At 42.1% G+C, this 23,366-nt stretch overlaps 1 protein-coding gene across 16 annotated transcripts in view; it reads left to right on the forward strand.

Annotated features, from left to right (window-relative positions):
- The first annotated feature begins 11,597 nt into the window (after window positions 1-11,597).
- rims2b (regulating synaptic membrane exocytosis 2b) overlaps window positions 11,598-23,366 on the forward strand; it is a 232,465-nt gene continuing 220,696 nt past the window's right edge. For all 16 annotated transcript variants that reach the window (XM_056254608.1, XM_056254605.1, XM_056254609.1 and 13 more), the window contains exon 1: window positions 11,598-11,763. In XM_056254608.1, the coding sequence (XP_056110583.1) occupies window positions 11,609-11,763 (155 nt within the window). In that variant the 5' untranslated portion in view covers window positions 11,598-11,608. The remainder of the gene's footprint in view (window positions 11,764-23,366) is intronic.

Genomic DNA, 23,366 nt, shown 5'->3' on the forward strand with positions numbered 1-23,366 from the left:
GATCAAGCGTGAGCGACTATATTTAACGACGACTTAATACACTATATTTACAACCTACTATTTATATGTTTATAGTAAATGTACTAACGTTATACGGTTTTGTATTATATTCCAATACGACACCTATAGTAGCCTAGGCTAAGTTATAACTGATTATAACAAAAACAAACAAATAAATCTGAAAGAAAAATCTCTTAGATCCAATATACATCAGGTTTTTACACATTCTACAGAATTTATGTTTCCTGTGACCATTTACGCGTTTTGACCTAAAGGAATATGATTCAATGTTTAAAATGAGTTTATAGGCTACAATTAGGCTATGCTATAGTCACCAACTCGGGTTGGTGACTCCTGTTGGTGTAAACTGTATGAATTTGAGTTGAAAACTAAAGTGGTATTTACTTTTCTTAATTGATGATAATGGAGAGAAGAAAAAGGTGCTAATAACCAGATGAACTCCTTTAAAAGCATCCCGTATTTGATCATGTTAAGAGAATTTATGTCGTTATACCTGTACATCTATTTTGCTTATAAAAACCACTGTCAGTGATCATGGATTACTGTATCTATCTGGTGGTAGTGTTGTAGTACTTGAGACTGTGTCACGATCACACACAGGACGACAGAAAATTCAATTGCAGGTAAGTTTAATGGGGCAATCCAAAACGTAGTCAGCCAGGCAGGGGTCAAATTCAAATAATCAAAAGCAGTCCAAAACAAGAAACAAAACATGAACAGACAAGAAACCAACCAGAAGTGTGAGGACATCTAATGACGACTCCATAACAAACACTGACACAGACAGGGAATATATACACACAGATCTAACAATGTGATGGGAAACAGCTGAGTGCAATGAACTGATGAGTAACAGACAGAATGCTGGGAAATGAAGTCAAATGTGAAAGACACCGTGAGAACGAGGACCTCTAGCGACAACCCAGGGAAACACACCAGACACTGTGACATAACCCCCCCTCTACGGAGCGGCTACCAGACGCTCCACAACAACAACTACAACACAAGAGTTCAGGAGGGAGGTGGAATGGTGGAGGATCAGGGGGAGGGATGGTGGGCCAGGTCCATGAATGGAAAGAGGAACAGGGGGTGATGGTTTAGCCGGGGACCAGGGGGAAACAGAGAGTCCATCGGGCGGCCAGGGCGAAACAGAGAGTCCATCGGGCGGCCAGGGCGGTGAAGACCCCTCGGGCGGCCATGGCAGAGGCTCTGGAACAGACACTGGCACTGGCTCTGGCTCTGTAACAGACGGCACTGGCTCCGGCTCTGTAACAGACGGCACCGGCTCCGGCTCTGGAACAGCAGGCACCGGCTCCGGCTCTGGAACAGCAGGCACCGGCTCCGGCTCTGGAACAGCAGGCACCGGCTCCGGCTCTGGAACAGCAGGCACCGGCTCCGGCTCTGGAACAGCAGGCACCGGCTCCGGCTCTGGAACAGCAGGCACCGGCTCCGGCTCTGGAACAGCAGGCACCGGCTCCGGCTCTGGAACAGCAGGCACCGGCTCCGGCTCTGGAACAGCAGGCACCGGCTCCGGCTCTGGAACAGCAGGCACCGGCTCCGGCTCTGGAACAGCAGGCACCGGCTCCGGCTCTGGAACAGCAGGCACCGGCTCCGGCTCTGGAACAGCAGGCACCGGCTCCGGCTCTGGAACAGCAGGCACCGGCTCCGGCTCTGGAACAGCAGGCACCGGCTCCGGCTCTGGAACAGCAGGCACCGGCTCCGGCTCTGGAACAGCAGGCACCGGCTCCGGCTCTGGAACAGCAGGCACCGGCTCAGACGATACTGGCTCCGGCTCTGGAACAGCAGGCTCTGGAACAGACACTGGCACAGACTCTGGAATAGCGAACACAGGCATGTCCAGGATCCGAGCCAAACACTCCAAATAGTCGCTCAGTATACCCCCGGCTGCGAGAATGGGTATCTCCTGATCCGTCTCTGGCTGGGCAGACGGGACGTGAACAGTCTCTGGCTGGGCAGACGGGACGTGAACAGTCTCTGGCTGGGCAGACGGGCTGTGTCTCCTCCTCCTCCGGACCACCGGAACAGGGACCACCAGAAAAGGGATCATCTCACGACTACCTCCTCCACTGTGACCTCCACGGGTCCCGCGAAACTTGACCAACCGGGTCCCCTAAAAAAACTCCCTTCTCTCCCGCTCGGCGGCTGGGGAAGGGATATTGTAAAACATACCGCTGGATTGTTTTGTGACGGAGTCGTTCTGTCACGATCACACACATGACGACAGAAAATCCAATTGCAGGTAAGTTTAATGGGGCAATCCAAAACGTAGTCAGCCAGGCATGGGTCAAATCCAAATAATCAAAGCAGTCCAAAACAAGAAACAAAACATGAACAGACAAGAAACCAACCAGAAGTGTGAGGACATCTAACGACGACTCCGTAACAAACACTGACACAGACAGGGAATATATACACACAGATCTAACAATGTGATGGGAAACAGCTGAGTGCAATGAACTGATGAGTGACAGACAGAATGCTGGGAAATGAAGTCAAATGTGAAAGACACCGTGAGAACGAGGACCTCTAGTGACAACCCAGGGAAACACAACCAGACACTGTGACAGACTGGTCTTGAGACAATTTTTTGAAGGTCTTGGTCTTCTCTCTGTCTCAGCTGCATTTACACTCGGTCTTGTCTGGGTCTCAGATTTACCCTTTAAACGCATACCTCAGGTCTTTTGTGACCTGGGACGTCTTTCTCTACCCTCCTCCTCGTTCATTTTTTTTAGGTTAGACATCAACCTTAGTATTCCTCAATCAATTAATTAAAAATGTAATCATAAAAGAATGCCTGTTTTCCCATTCATTTTTTTTGTAAAAATTGTATAGGGTCGCTAACGACCCCAGGTGTATAACAGTACAAGTATATTTTATCTGAACAACAATAATTTGAATCTTTGATGACTGAATAAGTGTAATTCACCTTTATTTCAGAAGGTGGCAATGTTTGATACACAATGATAAAGTGACATTTCACTCATAGTTACCGCAGGCAGAAAACAAAAGAATAGGAAGTATCATCAGCAAAACTTGAAATGGCTCAGCAATTTATTGCAGAACAAGTACTGAACGCAATCAAACATTAGTGTCACTGTCACTCAATGATGTTTTCGTCAGTGATGACGATAACGAAATGATTTCGTTGACGCACTTTTTTTTTATGACGATAATGCGACGATGACTAGCTAAAAATGGCTCTAAGGTGACTAAAACATGACGAGACGTTTTCGAGTTTTCGTTGACGAGATGAGACGGAACGAAAATGATAATAAGTCTGACGTTCACAATGCATGTCATTTCTGCCTGTTTTGCATGCAATCTGTCTGTGTTGAGCTAAAAAAAAGTATCAGCAATGCTGCCTTTCCTATCCATGTTTTACGCGCAGCACCCGGCCGCAGCGCGCGCGCGCACCAGATTCAACACAACAACAACACAGGTTTCATCGTAGTTTAGTCAAGTCAATGGAGTCGGACAAAAACTACGATAAAACCTGCTGGAAAGCATCTTTCGCAGCGATTTTTGTGTGAGCATATCAGTGAACATCCCTGACCACTCGGTGAGTTTCACGTCTTTGTAAACTAAAGTTTAATGCGTTTTATGAATGATTGTTCCAGTGCACATAGACAACCATTGTGTAGGTGGGGGGTAAACCTAAAATTCTCGGGACAACAGCATTTGTCCAAATTTCAATCTTAACCGTTCTATTTCATCAGAAACGATCTTAAAACAGGGCTTTAAGTGTAAAATACCGAACTAACCACTTAAAGACCAAATTGTTTACAGTATTCAGGAATTGTCTTATTCATTTTTATGCTCAACACACTTCAAGTGTCATGTTTGTTTCATACTTTATATTCAAGTATGCATTCCTAACAACCTGTGTTCAATGCACCATATTATTTATTTATTTTATTATTTTGTTTCAGAATGTTTGCAACTTTGCATTTTGCACAAGTTAAAGATAGACAGGGTTGTATGATGTTTGTGTTTACAAATAATATGCATCTTGTTGTTGCACTGGCAGACAAGTTGAAGTGCAAGTTGTAGATCATATGTGTTCCTCAATAGCTTATATGTTGGGCACGTTGTTCATTGCACTTTAGCAATTTCTCAAATAAAGCCACAATTGCCAAAGTAAGAATGTTTTTATTCCTGGCTTTTTTGGAGTAAAACAGTGATTCCACTGTTACCACTTTGTCTGTGTGTAATGTTGTAGTAGCTCAATTTTTTTCAATTTTTTAAACCATTCCTTTATTACTGTGATTACTGGTGAAAATAGCATTTCATATTCATGGAAAAACTATAACTTGAAATATGGGGATAAAAGGTTTCTGCCCAATGTGACAATGAAGTACAGCTTGGCAATGGCACTGCATCTCCATCAATGAGAAAGTCTTTATTATGCAAAGGTTAAGGTTAGCTGTTGTTTTATGAATTGCAACACTTGCAACCTGTCAAACCTAAGCCCATTTCCAATACTTCTTAACCTAAATGAATTTGTTAAAGACTCATTTTTTTTTTTTTTTACTAAAGTTGACTAAAACTTTACTAAAACCTTTTTGTGTTTTCGTCGACTAAAACTTGACTAAAACCTTTTTGTGTTTTCGTCGACTAAAACTTGACTAAAACTATTACGTTTATAAGTGACTAAAATGTGACTAAAACTTAAAAGCATTTTCGTCCAAAAGACTAAGACTAAAACTAAAAGGGCTGCCAAAAACAACACATGGTGGATCTGGTGAAGAAGCTGTCATCGATCAAAATATTGATTTTGAAGATGTTGAAAATGATAGTTTTGAGAATATGTTTGAGATCGCGAATATGAACCAGATGCTGAATGTACTGGGCAATGAGCTCTGACGAGGACAGTGATGATGGTATAAAACATCTGCTCAAACTGAAACCTTCCAAGCTCCAAAAGGTAACAAAATATGCTTTATTTTATTCTTCTGTCATTTTTACTCTCATATCAGCAGAGTATTATGTTATCACGACAGGTAGAGATCCATCCATGACATGTTAGATATAAATCCGGGTCGCTAAAGACCTGAATATGTAATAATGATTGGTGAAACATTCATGCATTTAAGGGTTAAGAGGACTCAGGATTTTATTTCAAGACTGTCAAGACCACAAATGCGGGGATATCACTAAATCCCACAAAATTCAAGAAGTGATTGCAAAAAAGTACTTGTATGAGATATTGATTTTTATATTATAACCATTAAGCAATATCACAAAAGCAAGAGAGCTGTTTTCACAAATATGAGCAAAATTGCAAATATGCTTTTAAATTTGGTCTTGGTCTTGACTCAGTCTCGCCTTTCCTTCGTCTCAACCCCTCAAAGTCTTGGTCTTGTCTTGGTCTCAACCCCTCAAAGTCTTGGTCTTGTCTTGGTCTCAACCCCTCAAAGTTTTAGTCTTGCCTTGGTCTCAACCCCTCAAAGTCTTGGTCTTCGTCTCAACCCTCAAAGTCTTGGTCTTCGTCTCAACCCTCAAAGTCTTGGTCTTCGTCTCAACCCTCAAAGTCTTGGTCTTCGTCTCAACCCTCAAAGTCTTGGTCTTCGTCTCAACCCCTCAAAGTCTTGGTCTTCGTCTCAACCCTCAAAGTCTTGGTCTTCGTCTCAACCCTCAAAGTCTTGGTCTTCGTCTCAACCCTCAAAGTCTTGGTCTTCGTCTCAACCCTCAAAGTCTTGGTCTTCGTCTCAACCCCTCAAAGTCTTGGTCTTCGTCTCAACCCTCAAAGTCTTGGTCTTCGTCTCAACCCCTCAAAGTCTTGGTCTTGCCTTCATCTCAACCCCTCAAAGTCTTGGTCTTGTCTTGGTCTCAACCCCTCAGAGTTTTAGTCTTGCCTTGGTCTCAACCCCTCAATGTCTTGGTCTAGTCTTGGTCTCAACACACACTGGTATTGGTCTTGTCTTGGTCTCAGCCCCTCAAAGTCTTGGTCTTGGTCTTGTCTTGGTCTCAGCCCCTCAAAGTCTTGGTCTTGTCTTGGTCTCAAAACATGCTGGTCTTGGTGTTGTCTTGGTCTCAAAACATGCTGGTCTTGGTCTTGTCTTGGTCTCAACCCCTCAAAGTTTTGGTCTTGTCTTGGTCTCAACACACACTGGTCTTGGTCTTGTCTTGGTCTCAGCCCCTCAAAGTATTAGTCTTGTCTTGGTCTCAGCCCCTCAAAGTCTTGGTCTTGTCTTGGTCTCAAAACATGCTGGTCTTGGTCTTGTCTTGGTCTCAGCCCGTCAAAATCTTGGTCTTGTCTTGGTCTCAACACACACTGGTCTTGGCCTTGTCTTGGTCTCAGCGCCTCAAAGTCTTGGTCTTGTCTTGGTCTCAACACACACAGATCTTGGTCTTGTCTTGGTCTCAACCCCTCAAAGTCTTGGCCTCGTCTTGGTCTCAAAACATGCTGGTATTGGTCTCAGCCCGTCAAAGCCTTGGTCTTGTCTTGGTCTCAACACACACTGGTCTTGGTCTTGTCTTGGTCTCAGACCCTCAAAGTCTTGGTCTAGTCTTGGTCTCAACCCCTCAAATTCTTGGTCTAGTCTTGGTCTCAACACACACTGGTCTTGATCTTGTCTTGGTCTCGGTTTAGGTGGCCTTGACTACAACACTATCTGGTGGTAAATAAATAAATAGACAAGTCACCAAATAGGTTGACCAGTGTCAGTCATGAAACTTGCATTGTATAATATAATTACATTATTTCTTTTTGTATTAATTCAGTGAGCTAATATTGTTTAAATTGTATGAAACTATACTATTCAAAAGTTTGGGGTCAGTAAGATTTTTTAATGTTTTAGAAAGAAGTCTCTTATGTTCACCAAGGCTGCATTTATTTATTTATATATTTTAGATACAAAAATACAGTGAAAACAAATATTAATACAATTTAAAATTCAATAATTTAAAATGTAATTTATTCCTGTAATGGAAAAGCTGAATTTTCATCAGTCATTACTCCAGTCTTCAGAGTCACATAATCCTTCGGATATCATTCTAATATGCTGAGTGATTTGTTGCTCAGGTAACATTTATTTTTATTATTAATGTTGAAAACAGTTTTGCTGCATAATAGTTTTGTGGAAACCTTGATACATTTTTTGAGGATGCTTTGATGAATACAAAGGTATAGATTAAAATGATGAATTAGAATATCAGAAATGTATTTACTGTCACTTCTGATCAATATAATGCGTCCCTACTGAAAAAAACCCCATTAATCTTACTGGCACCAAATTTGTGATCTTTGATTTTAAGTAAATTTGATGATTTGTTCTACTAAGGTAGCTTATTGTAAACTGACTAACTGAGGTCCAATTTTAATGAGAGTTCAAATATAATTATTTTGACATTTCATTTAATATGGTATGTGTGATGATCTGCGGCTGGAGTGCCCGCTTGAGCCTCTGGGGAGCACTCCTTCCTAGTTTATTATTTCCATTATGTTTTTCCCTGAACTGATTATGGTTGATTTTATGCACCTGTGTTTGATTATCTTGTTTAGCGCACCTGTCTTAAGCCTGAGTTATCCCTGTGTCCAGGGCGAAGTCTTGTTTTGCCCTGCAGACATTTCCAAGTATCCCGGGTTTTCCTGTTTTCTCTCTGTGTGCTTTTCTGTTTAATAAAGTTACTGCACTCAACCCGTCTCCACTGTTGTCAGCCCTGAACCGATCCGGGTTCCACGTCAAGCTCGCCCAGTGAAGTACGACACGGATACTGGAGCAGAGATCATGTGTTTACGTCAAGAGGGTCGTTCGATTGAGTGGTATGTCGAGGAGTTTGTTGAACTCGCACGTTTCACGAGAATGACCACCGTATGTTTAAATATCTTTTTCCGGGGAGGGTTGTCCAACCGCTTCGCTCAAGGATGCCCTACCCTGAACCTGACTGCACTTTGACCCAATATATTGACCTGGCCCTTTCCATGAGCGGTTCGCCTTTTACTGTTGGTTTTTTGGAACTTTTGCTTCACAAAGGACCCGACGATTTGCCACTTTACAAGGTACCCACTGAATCCACGCATCAATTGTCTCCCGGTGAACCAGCGCATCACGCGTGCTCCGCCGAGTTTGCGCTACATGAAAGCCCAGTTGAACCAGCGCTTCGTAAAGGGTCCGCCGTATCCACGCAACATGTGAATCCCGACGTTCTAACACTTCACGTAAGCTCTGTTATATTCCTGCCTCAAGAGTTTTCTACTGAGTCTGAGCGCGTGCCAGCCGAGTCAAGTGCCGCCGAGTCGAGTGAGTCAAGTGCCAAGTCAAGTGAACCGAATCCCGAGTCAAGTGAACCGAATCCCGAGTCAAGTGAACCGAATCCCGAGTCAAGTGAACCGAATCCCGAGTCAAGTAAACCGAATCCCGAGTCAAGTGAACCGAGTACCGAGTCGAGCGTGCCAAGCGCCGAGTCAAGTGCATCTTCCAGTGAATCAAGTGCATCCTCCAGTGAATCAAGTGCATCCTCCAGTGAATCAAGTGCATCGTCCAGTGCATCGAGTGCCGAATCAAGTGCATCGAGTGAATCAAGCCCTGTGACGCGCCGCCGCAGGAGGAGGAGGAGGACTCGTTCGGCTCGCCAGGCTCCGGTGAGCGTACCCAGACTCCTCGCCCTGCCGGCCCCGCCTCTGCGCCTCGCCCTGCCGGCCCCACCTCTGCGCCTCGCCCTGCCGGCCCCTCCTCTGCGCCTCGCCCTGCCGGCCCCGTCTCTCAAGCTCCATGAGACTGTCCCAGAGCTTCACGTCAGCCACAACAAGCCAGAGTTTCACGACAGCCTTGACGATCTTGTTCTTCACGAACATACAGTCCCAGAGCCCTTGTCAGTCCCAGAGCCCTTGTCAGTCCCAGAGCCGGTTCTTGTTCCAACCCATGTCCCCGTAGGTTCCTCCAAGTATTTTTTTGGGGGGGGGGGGGGGCATTAGGATCCACGAGGGGACCATGAATGTCGTGCTGCTATGGTCTCCTGAGGGGTCTTCTCTGCCATGGCGGCCCGAGAGGTCTTCACACCCAGGGAAGCCTGAGGGGGCTCCACCCTGGCCTTCGTCTCATCCTGCTCCACCCTGGTCACAGGCCGAGTCTGGTCCGCCCAAGCTCTGCGGCCGAGGCCCGCCTGGGCTACTTCCTGGTCCCGTTCCCCTGCACGGGCCTGGCCCTCCATCCCAGCCCCCGTTGACCTCCCCCCGGAGCACTTAGGAGCGTCTGGAAGCCGCTCCTTTGAGGGGGGGCTATGTGATGATCTGCGGCTGGAGTGCCCGCTTGAGCCTCTGGGGGGCACTCCTTCCTAGTTTATTATTTCCATTATGTTTTTCCCTGAACTGATTATGGTTGATTTTATGCACCTGTGTTTGATTATCTTGTTTAGCGCACCTGTCTTAAGCCTGAGTTATCCCTGTGTCCAGGGCGAAGTCTTGTTTTGCCCTGCAGACATTTCCAAGTATCCCAGGTTTTCCTGTTTTCGCTCTGTGTGCTTTTCTGTTTAATAAAGTTACTGCGAATGGATCCGCACGACTCTGCCTCTTCGTTACAGTATGATTATAATCTGCCACTCAATTCATTTTTAGTTTTGGCTTAGGCCTATGTCTTTCAGTTTTGTCTTCCCAGAATTTGATTTGACATTAATGTGATACAGTTAAGTAAGTTTAGGCTAACACGCTTATTAGAGAGGTCTGAGGGAAAAAACTGAATTTAAACTAATAGACACAGAGCAATAGTATAATAGTAGGGTAGAAATTATTTTATTTTTGGTCAGAAATGTGGACACATTACTATCTCTTATGCTCATCAAGTCTGGATTTATTTGATCAAAAATACAGAAAAACAATGAATTTAAAATAATGTTTTCTATTACTTTAAAATATAATTTATTTCTGTGATGAAAAGCTGCATTTTCAACAGCCATAACAGTCTTCAGTGTCACATGATCCTTCAGAAATCATTCTAATAAAACAGTTGTGCTGCTTCATTTTATTTTGGAACTTGTGATACTTTTTTCAGGATTCATTGATGAATAAAAAGCATTTAGTTAAAATAGAAATTCTTTCATAAGTCTTTACTATCACTTTTTATCAATTTAGCACATCCTTGCTAAATAAAAGTATTAATTTATTTCACAAAGAAAGAGAGAAAGAAATACTGACCCCAAACTTTTGAACTGTAGCCTATTGGTTTTTATAAATATAATTTTAAATAAATGCTGTTCTTTTTTTAAAACTTTAACTCAAAATCCTGAAAAAAATATCAAAGGTTATATGGGTATATTGAAATAGAAAACTATTTTAAACTGTAGTAATATTTTACAATATTACTGTTTTTTTCTTCTGTATTAGATAAAATGCAGTATTGATGAGCATAAGAGACTTCTTTCAAAAACATTAAAAATAGCAATGTCTCCAAACTTTTGACCGGTACTTATATATATATATATGCCCCTTTTTACGTTTGAGCCCCTGTCCCTGAGGAACTCTTTGCACGTCCCTGAGACAGAGTATTTAATACATTACTATCTGAGACATAAACCATAAAAAAATATGACTTGTCACCATAGCCTACATCACAGCTCCAGCTCCTATCGTCAATGAAATGAATGTATGAATGTGTCCGGGCGCGCGCACTTCCGCTGCCCCCACCCGCGAGACTGGACCATCTGATCTTCATCCTACGTAAGACCGTCGCTCCGCCTCGCTCTCCTATCAGACCGTTTCCCCTACCGCATCCATTTTTGTGCATTCAAGAAATCTCTTGGAGTTAGCAGCAGCAACCAAGAGGGAATCGTGGGGAAGGTTGTGAGCGAGGACGCCGATAACCGCAATAAGGGATCGCGCGCCCCGCCATTGGACGATGCGCGAGAGCTCTCCATTCGCAGCAGCAGCCATGGGTTAGACTGCATTCACCATGATTGCGAAATAAAAGGCAAGCACTCGTTTTCTCTCCAAACACATTCGACAGGCATGCTTGGGATGCCCTCGGCTCCCGGAAACCGGCATGTAACTCGAGAAGCCCCCAGGGTTTTACACCTTATTCTCAGAAGATGCTTGTTTTTATGAGACAGCGTGACAAGTTACATTGTGAACCGTACTACACGCGTTCCCCATGCTGTCACTGGGTTATATTGTTTATCGTTAATAATGTTCTAAATGTACTGCATATTCAATGTAGCCTACATACACCGGCTGTCTGTGATGAATCTGATGGTATCATAGATGAGATAATGTGTTGTCATAAAACATACCGACTTCAGGGTCAGGACATAATGGCATTTAGACTCTATACTATACACTCTAAAACAAATAAAAACAATTAAATAAAACACACACACACACACACACACATATATATATTTTTTTGGTTATTTTTTTATTATTATTATTTCTTTTTTTAAGAACTGTTCACTGAAAGGTTCTTTGGGGTACCAACAATATTTTTTTTTTGGCATCACTGTTATTTTTATGAGCGAGATCCATACAGTTATGTATCCCATAAGTCTATAACAAGAGCACATGTGTAGGCTGCATGGATTCTCTGCAGATGTATTTAATGTTCATCCATTGCTCTTTCAGCAGCTACACCTGAAAATGACAGCTCGGGGGGCCCCAGCCGCATCCCCTGCGGCTCCTGCTCCGCCGGACATGCCGGACCTGAGCCACCTCACCGAGGAGGAGAGGAAGATCATCCTCTCGGTCATGGATCGACAGAAGAAAGAGGAGGAGAAAGAGCAGTCCATGCTGAAGTAAGCCAGCTGATTGTGTTCAGCACCCTTAATAGAGAGGGCTTGAGGGCTCTGTACTCTTATAAGTAATGCTTCTTTATTGGCATATGGTTCCCTGGAGAACCTTTTAACATCCATTCCACAAAAGGTTCTTTATAGTGGAAGATGGTTCTTTAGATTACTAAACTGTTCTTCACACTAAAAAATGGTTCTTTTCAGAACTCTTGACTAAAATGTTCTTTAGGGAACCAAAAACGGTTCTATATGGCATTGCTGAGGGAACCTGTATTTTAAAGAGTGTCTGTTGGCTCGCAGTGCTGCAGTCACGGGCTTGTGGATGATGGCTGCATTTGTCTCTTTAAAACCCTCCCTGTTATTTTCAGCATGACTGTCTCCTGAAATGTAATACGTCTGCTTACGTAGACTGTCAATATTAGGCTATTGTTGAGAGGGGCCCGGATAAAATGCCCGGGTTAACCATCAGAGAGGTCAATGTCACGCGCCTCGGAGGTTTTCGTGGCTCGCGCCGTGTGTGCATGTAGTATTTTGTCTCAGTTATGGTCATTCTGTGAGGCTCTGGTGGGTTGGGTTAGCTGTGGGCGCCATCTTCGCTAAAAATCCCATCAGCTGCCGTTTACTAGAGATTACTACACGTTTTAATGCGTGCTGTCGAATAGGTCAGATGTTAAACATTAACGCGAAACCTAGCGCAAGTATATTTGCGCGATTGCGGTTGCCGTGGAAGCTCCGTGCGGTGTTTTCAGCACCACGACGCTGTCCACTCGCGCTCGCAGTGCGGATGTGTTTTCTCCTGAGTCGATGCATGTATGGAGCGCGGTGTGTGCTGGCAGAAAGTCTTTCTCTCTCTGCGTGTGTTTGCTTGGCATGCTGTATTAATCGCAAGGGTGCACCTGTTGGCTGGTAGTTGGTAGGGAGTTGACATGATGTCAAGCAGTGACAGTGGTGTCCTGCAGTGTAACATGCAATAATTCCTCTACTTCTGCATTGGTGTAATGTTTAATTCTTATTGTGTACTGTACTGTATACATATTTGAAACCATTGAGTGATTCAGTGGGAGTATTAGAATCTGACATTTTGGAGTCAACATAGTCAAAAATATGCCTAGTAAGTTAACTTAGTGCGGAATCTTAATTAATGCAGAATAGTGCAGAATCTTAAAAGATGTTTATTTGTTCATTCCCAGGCTTAAATTATATATATATATATATATATATATATATATATATATATATAATCTATGTTATATACAGTATATAAATAAACTTGTTTATTTGTAGCATGAAATACACTAATTAAGCTCTTCCCTATTTCTAGGTTACTAATAAAACAAATGTAAGCATATTTGTGATTATGTTGACTTCAAAAGGTCAGAAGCATGACAATTTGAGTGAAAACTACAAGAGAAAAATTGGCATGAATTGGTACATTTCTTAGAATTTCATTTCTCCCCCGTCTTTTGTTTTAATTCATGCACTTGAGCTGCATGAGCTACACAAGTTTGTATGAAACCTGATGATCATGTTTACCAGCATGATTTGAGAATGATCCAAAAGAGCGCCTTGTGCTTCAATGGAATCAAGAGCATCTGAACGTCTGTACAAAGATTTCACATGATCATCAATTGCGTACTCTGGATTCGCTATGTCACAGTCATCTGCTATTTCTGTATAAGCACTACACACTGGACTTTGCTTTACTAGAGACAAAGTAAACTGATGGTTTTATCTAAGTATATTGCTCAAGGCACTGGGAAGAATTTTAAATATTTATTTCAACTATCCCATAATTAAGCATCTGTTTATCTAGCAGTTTATCTGTTTATCTTTATTTATCTTGCTGTCTGGTTCTAATTATTCCCATTAAGATTTGCTCTTACATGCAGTCGGCTCTCTTTTTAGAAAGAGAGAGAGAGAGTAGACATTATTTACTGGAGTGGCCCACTTGGCTCTAAGTTCCAAGGCTGGAGTGAACCCAGTGAACTTCTAATTCTGTGCCAGTGTACCCGCTCAGGTCTGTTTGTAGACCACCTGACCACCATCGGTGCCAAACAGCATGAGCTCCAGCTGCAGTACGCCTTTGCCATGTGCCTGTTTTTCAATGGGAAACTGAGACTATTCTGTAATGAACTAACCAATTGAAGCTGGTGTAACTCACCTCCCGTGAGGTTTGTGTATTATCACCTGATTAATATATATATATATATATATATATTAAAAACATATTAAAAAATACTTAATTGTCTCAAGCTCTTATTGCAAATTGTGGTTGATTGCACTCTCAGCTGTCACACTAACAGAGTGAACTGTTGGAATAGTGGCCGTTAAATGATAAATGCATAATACATGATCGTTAAATGCATAATGTCAGCATGTTTAGATTATGGCTGAAATGGTTACTTTTTTTAAAAAGTAAAAAAAAAAAAAAAAAATGCCTGATGAAGGTCGTGAGACCAAAACGTTGCTAATAAAGAGTTTTTAAATGCAAGTTTTGATAGTGTGCGGGAGTTTCTCGTTTGCAGATTGTCGACCGATCTTTTTCGGTTATTTTTCCTACGCACCTATTATCTGCAGGTGTGCGATGTTTTTTCTTTATTGAAAAAAAATATATGTAAAAGATATTTTGATAAATAGTGACATAAGACATTTATAATGTTAAAATGTTTTGTAAAAATTCCAAATTTATATGTAAAATAAATGTTAATTTGAAGTTTATCAAAGAATCCAAAAAAAAAAAAAAAAAAAAAAAAAAATCACACGGTTTCCACAAAAGTGTTAAGCAGCACAACTGTTTTTAACATTGTGTAAGTTACAGTTTAAATTATATGATTATATATATAATTAATTTTAACAAATTATAATTAATTATAAATATGTGAATGTTTTAGAATTGACTGTAGCAGAATTAATAGTACAATTATTTAATCAGTTCATCCAATGAACAGAAAGCATAATCAATTATTAATTCTAGGAAATATATTATTTTCCTGGCCAAGAAAGAATAACCTTTTCCAGCTACAGTAAATCAAGTACTAGCAGGGTAATAGCATAGGTAGCTAGATCAAGATGTTTAAGTGACTTCGATATTTTTGTGAGTGGCAAACACAGAGACAATAAAGTGTGAATGTAATGGTTTGATAAACGAAACTACGGTAGGCTACACACACAACTAAACTAAGCAAAAATTGTATACAGAATCAAGAAAGTAAAGAGAAGTGAAGAAAGAGAGAGAGAAGAAAAGAGAATGGCAAGATTACAATCAGTTAACCACAACCTACGAGAAACATCAGAGAATCAGGGTCACCTTAAAGGGGCACAATAACTTAGAAACACATCTAAAGGCTGCAAACGGGTACTTGCAATTGGTTTTGGTTGCTGAACAAGTCCAGATGCAGGAGATTCTTGATGATTTTGCAAGGAGTGTGCTGAAGCGTTCATTTGGGTTCTTGGGGTGGTCCACGTTAAATCAAAAGAAGTTAACTTGAAGATGAAGTTGCCGGAAGAAGACAGGAGGATGTTGTCTCAAAGAGATTGAGCCAAGTTCTGATCTAATCAGATACTTTTAAGGGTCCTATCAGTTCACACCCATCTGGTGAGGTGACCAATCTAAGATGACCTGGAGAAAGTCTTTGTTCATCTTATCTCCATTTGCATGTTCATGGTGGCATGGAAAATTTGTGCAGTCTTTGAACCGTATGTATGGTAAAAAGTATGGTAAAAATATCCTGATGCAATTTATCATAACATATTGTACACCATTGATTATCAAATCAAAAGAGGATTATTTTGATACCAAGAAAGAGGGGATTTGAAGACATTAAAGCAGTGATACATCATCTTTGGATATCAACATTGGAAGTTACTCTAACATAACTAAAGAATCATAACTAGTCATAACTAATAAAACATAGGGACATGCATAAAACACATGAGGAATACTATAAACATTTGCATATAAACATTTGCATTTACTAAACATAAACGTTTGTGGATATGAATGGAGTAAGTGTCCTTGTGTATTGGAAGTTTATCTCTATAGTCTTTGACCAAATGGGTAGTGCTGTCTGGTCTCCTGTGCTGTCTTTGAGACAAGGTTTTCTGAAGACTAGGGCATTTTGATTAAAGGGTTAGTTCACCCAAAAATGAAAATTCTGTCAGTAATTACTCACCCTCATGTTGTTCCAACCCCGTAAGACTTTCGTTCATCTTCGGAACACAAATTCGAAGTCCACAGTAGTCGATTGTCAAGTTCGCGCGCGCGATCATTAGTTATATTAGTTACCAATGACCACGCGCGCGAACTCGACAATCGACTACTGTGGACTTCGAACGAAAACAGGAAGTAAATACAGGTATGTGAGCTGGCTGAATTAACATCATTTTTATTAATATCTGTCACATCTACTGCAGTCAGATTGACCGTGGTCACTCTTAATAACACCACTCGGATGGCTGTGCACTTGTAATGACAAATCAAGGATGTTAAGAGGCTAAAAGCAGGTTTAGAACTTGCCCCATTGAAGTCAACAGGGTGCGAATTTTAAAAAGAGGATAACACGGTGTAGGCAACACCGATTTTTGTCGTTTTTGTCTGTACTGACAGCACTCCAAATGTACAAAAAAATTAGCTCATTGTTAAAATTGACCGGAGTTCTCCTTTAAGGGATCGAAACTGACCGGCCCAAAAGTTATGAAAGACATCGTTAAAATAGTCCGAGTGACTACAGTGGCTCAATCTTAAGTTTATCAAGTGACGCGAATACTTTTTGTGCGCAAAAAAACAAACAAAAATAACGACTTTATTCAACTAATCATTTCCTTCCCTGTGGGCCTTGATATTTCACGTAGTGATATATTGTGCAAAGCTTCTAGGTTGCATGTCACACGTAGGCTCACTATTGGCCGACGCTGGTCATGTGTGTGATGCGTGACGTACAACCTAGAAGCTTTGCGTAGTTTCACTATGTGAAATATCACGGCCGAACAGAGAAGGAAATGAATAGTTGAATAAAGTCGTTATTTTTGTTTGTTTTTTGCGCACAAAAAGTATTCGCGTCGCTTGATAAACTTAAGATTGAGCCACTGTAGTCACTTGGACTATTTTAACGATGTCTTTCATAACTTTTAAGCCGGTCAGTTTCGATCCCTTAAGAAGCCTATATGGAGGAGTGATCCAGCTCTCAGATTTAATCAAAAATATCTTAATTTGTGTTCCGAAGATGAACGAAAGTCTTACGGGGTTGGAACAACATGAGGGTGAGTAATTACTGACAGAATTTTCATTTTTGGGTGAACTAACACTTTAAGGCCATTCATTACAATTGATAATAATACAAATTGTTTCAGCATATCAGATTTATTTCTGAAGGATCATGTGACACTGAAGACTGGAGTAATGATGCTGAAAATTCAGCAGGAATGAATTATATTTTAAAATAGATTAAAATAGAAACAGAAATTTTGAATGAATGATGTTCACACTATTACTGTTTTAATGTGTTTTTAACCAAATAAAAACAGCCTTAGTGAGCATAAGAGGAAATCTTACAAAATCTTACAGACCCTACAATTTTAAACAGTGTGTGTGTGTATAAAATCTGTGAGCACAAATTCGTGAACTCCAAATGATCCGTTAACACTGTTGTTGTGTTGATGGTATTATAGGACATTGATAGCTTACAAAATCAATGGTTTCACTGCCTGACTCGACCACAGGGAAGTAACAAAGCATGAGGAGTGAGAACAGTAGAACAGGAAGCATTTTGGACACATTTCGCCATCTTGGAATTCTAAGGTTCTATCTGCATTCTGAGCGGTTTTGAGATATTGAGCTTCAAAGTTTTTTGCATTCCATTCGACTTTGTTGATAGAACCTTTTTGTTTTCTAAATAAAAAGTCCTAAAATGTACACAACTTTAAAAAAAAACCATCACATTCACATAATGTAAATAAATTGTCTCGGAATAAGAATATGTGAATAACTCAATAAAAAAAAAATGTCAGATAGAACCTTATAATTCCAAGGTGACGATTTCAACCATCCAGTTATTCTATGTACTGTAACTAATTGCTATGTAATGTATTTAGTGTGTGATTTCATTCTTATTAATGGTGCTTAAAGGGGTCATATAATGCCATTTTTGTACAATCTAATATGATTCTTTAGAGTCTAAATTAAAACTTTGTAATATACTTTAATTAAAAATTCTCATTAGTATTGTAAGAAAACACTTATTTTACCTGGTCAAAAACAGCTCTGTTTTCAGCACGCCGTGTCAGTGCATATGACTTTAAATGATAATGAGCTTTGCTCACCCCGCCCCTCTGTTCTGTGCTACACCATTTGTAACACAATAACCATAACGCGTTGTTCATTATAGACGTGGGATTATGAATTATATTGAGAACGTTGTACATAGAAAACATGCCGTAATGTACCCTGAGTGTAAACCTTAGACGCATTCATTGTGAAGCGTGCATCTAGCGATTTGCAAAGATTAATATGAATATTAAAGATTAATAAAACGTTACACTCACTTCAGTTATTTTGGAGGTTCAGCAGGAACACGAATAGTTGGTACCGGTCCAGACGCCATTCTGCTCATAGACAGTGCTCCAGCATATCAACAATGACCGCGCCGGTCCGCGCAGACTATAATTGACAGCTGGCTCACGAGCAAGGGCGGGTCTGTGTTGAAACCCGGCTGTCAATCAACAATCGCGGGAGGGGCGTCCGACCGTGTGACGTCACACGGCCGAACGGCTCGATTTGAGGCAGGGGAAAACATATAAGGAGATTAAAACAAAAACACTGGATGGATTTTTATCATTTTATGATGTTTGTGTACAGGCACTGCCAACACACATTTCAGTACAATCAACTTGTAAAAGTGCATGCACCATATGACCCCTTTAAACAAAACAAAAAAATCACTAATCCTGCATGTTGCTTATAATTTCAGTTAGGATTTTAAAAGATCTAATCAAAGAATCATTCATGTTGTAAAACATTATATGAATGTTTGTTTTATTCTGCCAGTTTGAGAGAATGTAAAGTTCTTCCCTTAAAATGAGCTCAATCTCTTTCTATGGCTGTATTGGCACCTGACATGAACTTGTTTAACTGACACAGTTTTGTAAGGCCTGTGTCACTGGAGATCTCACAGTCACACGGTCAGATGTCAATCTCTCTGATCTGGGTTGGATACTGTGGCTTAATCTGATCGCTGTGTTATTAATTAGGAGTCTGTGTAGTTCACCAATGTCATTCTCACACATGTGTAATTAAGTATCATGGATTTAAAATCAAGAAAAAAACAATTAAGAAGAGCTTTCTAGTTTTGCCAGGGGCATATGAGTCCAGTGAGCAGTTATTTGTGTCTTTTTGTTTGTATGGTACTCCAAAAATACAACTTAAATGTATGGTAGTTGTATAGCATTTGAATTCAAAAGGGTCACAAATTGAGAAATCTAATTTTTATTGATCTTTTGACAAATAAGAGGTTATTGTACTATACACAATTTCCTGTAAGTTTCAGTACTTAAAACTTCCTCGTTTGTCCAAAGACAGCTTTTATTGAAAAACCAGCTTAGAAAACGACTTGTTTCAGATTTTTTCACATTATCACATCAGAGTGCGACGGAAGACCGCCTCTGCAGAAGAAGATCAACGCCTACTTCTACATCATTGCCTCTCTGTCATGTAGTGGTAAATACGAGACGGACGCAAACACAGGATCGCTTACTCCAGCAACAAAATGATAGAGATGCCTCTGAGGATTACAAGATCGCGTCAGTAAGACGTTTGTTCCCTTTATTTTACTCCAGATTCGTTTTTAACCCCCTGGCGTGTTGGTCAAAAATGACAGATTTTTTATTTTATTTCAATGAAATGATTGTACTATATTTTAGTTTGATAATGGTTTTTTTAAATTTCATAATTTGTATTTTAGGGGATTTTATGGTATACATTATATTTATGCAGTAGTTATAATACATTTAATCATTTTTTGAACATAGAACTAATGAAATTTCCGATTTAAACTGTAATGAATCTTGAATGCTTTGGTGCAGACTTAAGTTTGATCTCTTTTTTAGAGACGACACTTGGCAGATTATTGTCTAATTATTAATTATTTTCCAAAACACGTCTTACTCTAAAACTCTGAGAAAATCAAACAAGTGGTGTTCCAAATTTGAGGTTGATATCTCAAAATAATTCGCTTTCAATAAGAATTTGTTTGTGCGCAGTAAAACAAATTTCAAATTGATAAAATTCGTCTCCTGTTTATTTCCAATCAATTGACCGCTAACAATACAAGAGTGACTATTTTTTTCAGGGCCATTTAACCTTTTCGAATCATGTCCATGATTTTAGTTTATTTTTTTTTTTTCACAGAAAGTGCCAAAACCTTTACCAAGTTGCGTACCATTCAGATGAAGTTAACTGGTACCCAATCATAGCAGTGGGCATTTACTTCCAAGTCTTGAATGTGGAACGCCTATCAAAATTGAGTGTTCGAAAGAGAGGATCAAAAACTTGATAGAAAATAGCTTATTACTTCTAAATTATAGGATGTTGATAACCAATTGTGGCAATTTCTGTGGTGGTGGCTCCTAAACGGTGGTCCTACCTGGTACAGTGAGAGAGGTTCAAGACGGCCGTTGTCACGGTCTTGCAATCAAAGATAGCATGCGGTAATTTTCTGACAGTGTCAGAAGTTTAGCATGATCATCTCACTGTGTGTTTGCTGCTACATCCTACATCTACTGACTAGCCGATAAAAATGCAACATGAAATGGCATATTGATCAACGCAACATGGCGCTAAAACTTATGACTACTTACCTGAAGCTCCATTTGCAAAATCGCCATGCCAAATTGGCCTCTTTTCCCTAGCCATGACCGCTTCCATATTCTCCTCTTTTGCTTTCTCCTCTATTTTTCAGCGCACATAAAAACGTCTCAGGTTACGACTGTAACCTCTGTTCCCTGAGAACAGGGAACGAGACAATACGTCATCGACGCTATGGGGAATGCCTCAGGCGTGACAGGTGTCTGAAATCACTATCAAATCACGTTAATCACATTGACCGGCGACAGCCCGTGAATCATTAACGTGAATGATTAACGTGCGACCTGGAAGTATATAAGGGCGCCTTGCAAACATGACAAATCACCTTATCGTCTGAAGGGACTGTACGGTAGGCAAGCCCCGAGGCATGGCAGGGAGACGTATTGTCTCGTTCCCTGTTCTCAGGGAACAGAGGTTACAGTCGTAATCTGAGACGTTCCCTTTCGAAGGGAACTCAACAATACGTCATCGACGCTATGGGGAACGAAATACCCACTCCGCCATGCTGAGGGGAGTGCATGCCCTCAGGCAGTGACAACTGTCCGAACCAGCAAATTCAAATGAAATGCTAGAACCACTCACCCTCAGGTCACACTGGGCTGTCAGTGACACCATTCCCTACGGTCATAGCCCAAGCTATAAGCCTCACAGGAAAACCTCCATAAACATAGTTAAATGAAAGGCCTACCTGGGCCTGCTCAAAGGCCTAGGATCACAACTTCAATTAGAAGGGGTCCCTTCTAGGGAATGTGGCTAGGGAACCCGAAGGAACCCCAGCCAATCACTATTCAGGGGAACATTCCTTACCCCGAAATGCCACCAGGACGGCCTGACCTGGCATCAGAGCATAGACACTTAGTCTGGCCACTTCCTGTCTGTCCGAAGACAGAGCCTCTGGACACTTGCCTTAGGTAAGGCATCCAACCCGAGGGACTGCGAAGCTGGCAGTGAACCGCACGGCCCGGATCTCAGAAACGGGATATCCCGGAGAGTATGACTCAGCATAGTGCTTTCCAACCCTTGCTAGCGAGGGGAGTTTCTCTACTGTGTCTGTTTCAAAACACTGAGGAGGCCTGTGAAGGCCTAAGGACTGATCTAACTGGGAGGCCTCACAAGAGGCCTACGACCGTCTGACCAGACTCAGGAGTCCGCGTGCTCACAGTGACCCTCAATGAGGGGAGCATATGGTCCCCCTGGTAGGCAACACCAGGCTGTAGGCAGGAAAGAGGTTCCGGGAGGGAACCAGTAGCAGAGAATGAACACTTTAGTCGAGCCAGGGCGCAAGCTCGCCTTCAGCAGCTGCCTGATAATGCCAGCTGAAATGATAGCAAGAGGCCACAAGCTTCCTGAACCCAGCACCGCTAGGGAACCACTCACAAGGAGGCCTGGTGAGGCCTACTACCTGATAGCAACAGTATGTGGTCACCTACAGGGAGGCCTAGAGAGGCCTTCTACCTGATAACGATAGTACGTGGGGAACTCACCCTCAGGGAGGCCTGGTGAGGCCTACTACCTGATAATCACAGCATGTGGGAACTCGTCTTCAGGGAGGCCTGGTGAGGCCTACTACCTGACAGCCATAATATCTGGGAGCTTTTTCTGCTACCCGATAGAAAGTCAGGCTAGCTGTCCAGTTGTCTGTCCTTGGGCTTGTCTCCAGGGAGGCCTGGTGAGGCCTACTACCTGATAGCCAATGTAGGTGGGGATTCGCCTTCAGGGAGGCCGGGTGAGGCCTACTACCTGATAACCATCTTAAGTGGGAATTCACCTTCAGGGAGGCCTGAGTGGCCTACTACCTGATAGCAACTGGTAGCTGAGTCCAGGTGACAGTTCCAAGGCGGCCTGCTAAGGCCAGCCAGCTGGGGACTCGCCTATCAGGGAGGCCTGGTTGGGCCTACTAGCTGATATCAAGTCAATTCTGCTACAAAGGAACACTGTTGGGAACCATACTACACCAACGTAACTTTTGGGCCCACCCACAGGAGGCCTAGTACGGCTAGCTATCTGCAGCAGCTATAAAGTATGTCCCACAATGTTGCGACTCACCTCTGAGAAGGCCTGTTTAAGGCCTACCAGCGAATCGAGTAGAAAGCCTTTCTCTTTCTTCCCGATATCGGCCAGGTTCAACCACAAATGTCTCTCCTTGGCCAGTATCGTCGCCATCGACCGGCAGATTGCGGCAGCAGTCTGCTTGGTGGCCCGGAGAGCTATATATATATTTTTTTTTTCATTTGCGGCGCAGCTCAGTAACCGCCTCAGGGGCCCCACCCCCTGTTCGAGATCCCCCAACAGATCGGCCTGGTGTACCTGCAACACCGCCATGATGTGCAGGCTAGCACCGGCCTGACCCGCTGACGTACATGCTCTGCCATTCAACTGGCAGGGTTTGAGCTCTCAGTGTCGATTGTTTCCCCATCGACGCATACCCACGCTCTCCTATCCTCTCAACATCAGCGAGACTAGCCTGCTGATGTTGGTGGATACAGGCAGAGTATGGGTTCTTCCATGTCCTCTCGATCTCAGTATGAGATCGGGAAGAAATTAAAGGCTCACCTGAGCTGGTGGTTCTATGACCGGGGAAAAACCGCTCACATCGCGAGCGATTTCTCCCCTAACAAGCAGCCACGGCAGCTGCAGCCTGCCCGCGGCGCGTTCCATAACACCAACCAGCTCAGCATACACGGGGCAGGGTGGCTGAGAAGATACAGGATATATCCTATTATTCCCACCCTCATGAGCCATCTCCTGTTTG

The sequence above is a fragment of the Rhinichthys klamathensis genome, unplaced genomic scaffold (genome assembly GCF_029890125.1).
Source record: "Rhinichthys klamathensis goyatoka isolate OS25496 unplaced genomic scaffold, OSU_Roscu_1.1 h1tg000111l_1, whole genome shotgun sequence".
Classification (NCBI taxonomy): Eukaryota; Metazoa; Chordata; class Actinopteri; order Cypriniformes; family Leuciscidae; genus Rhinichthys; species Rhinichthys klamathensis.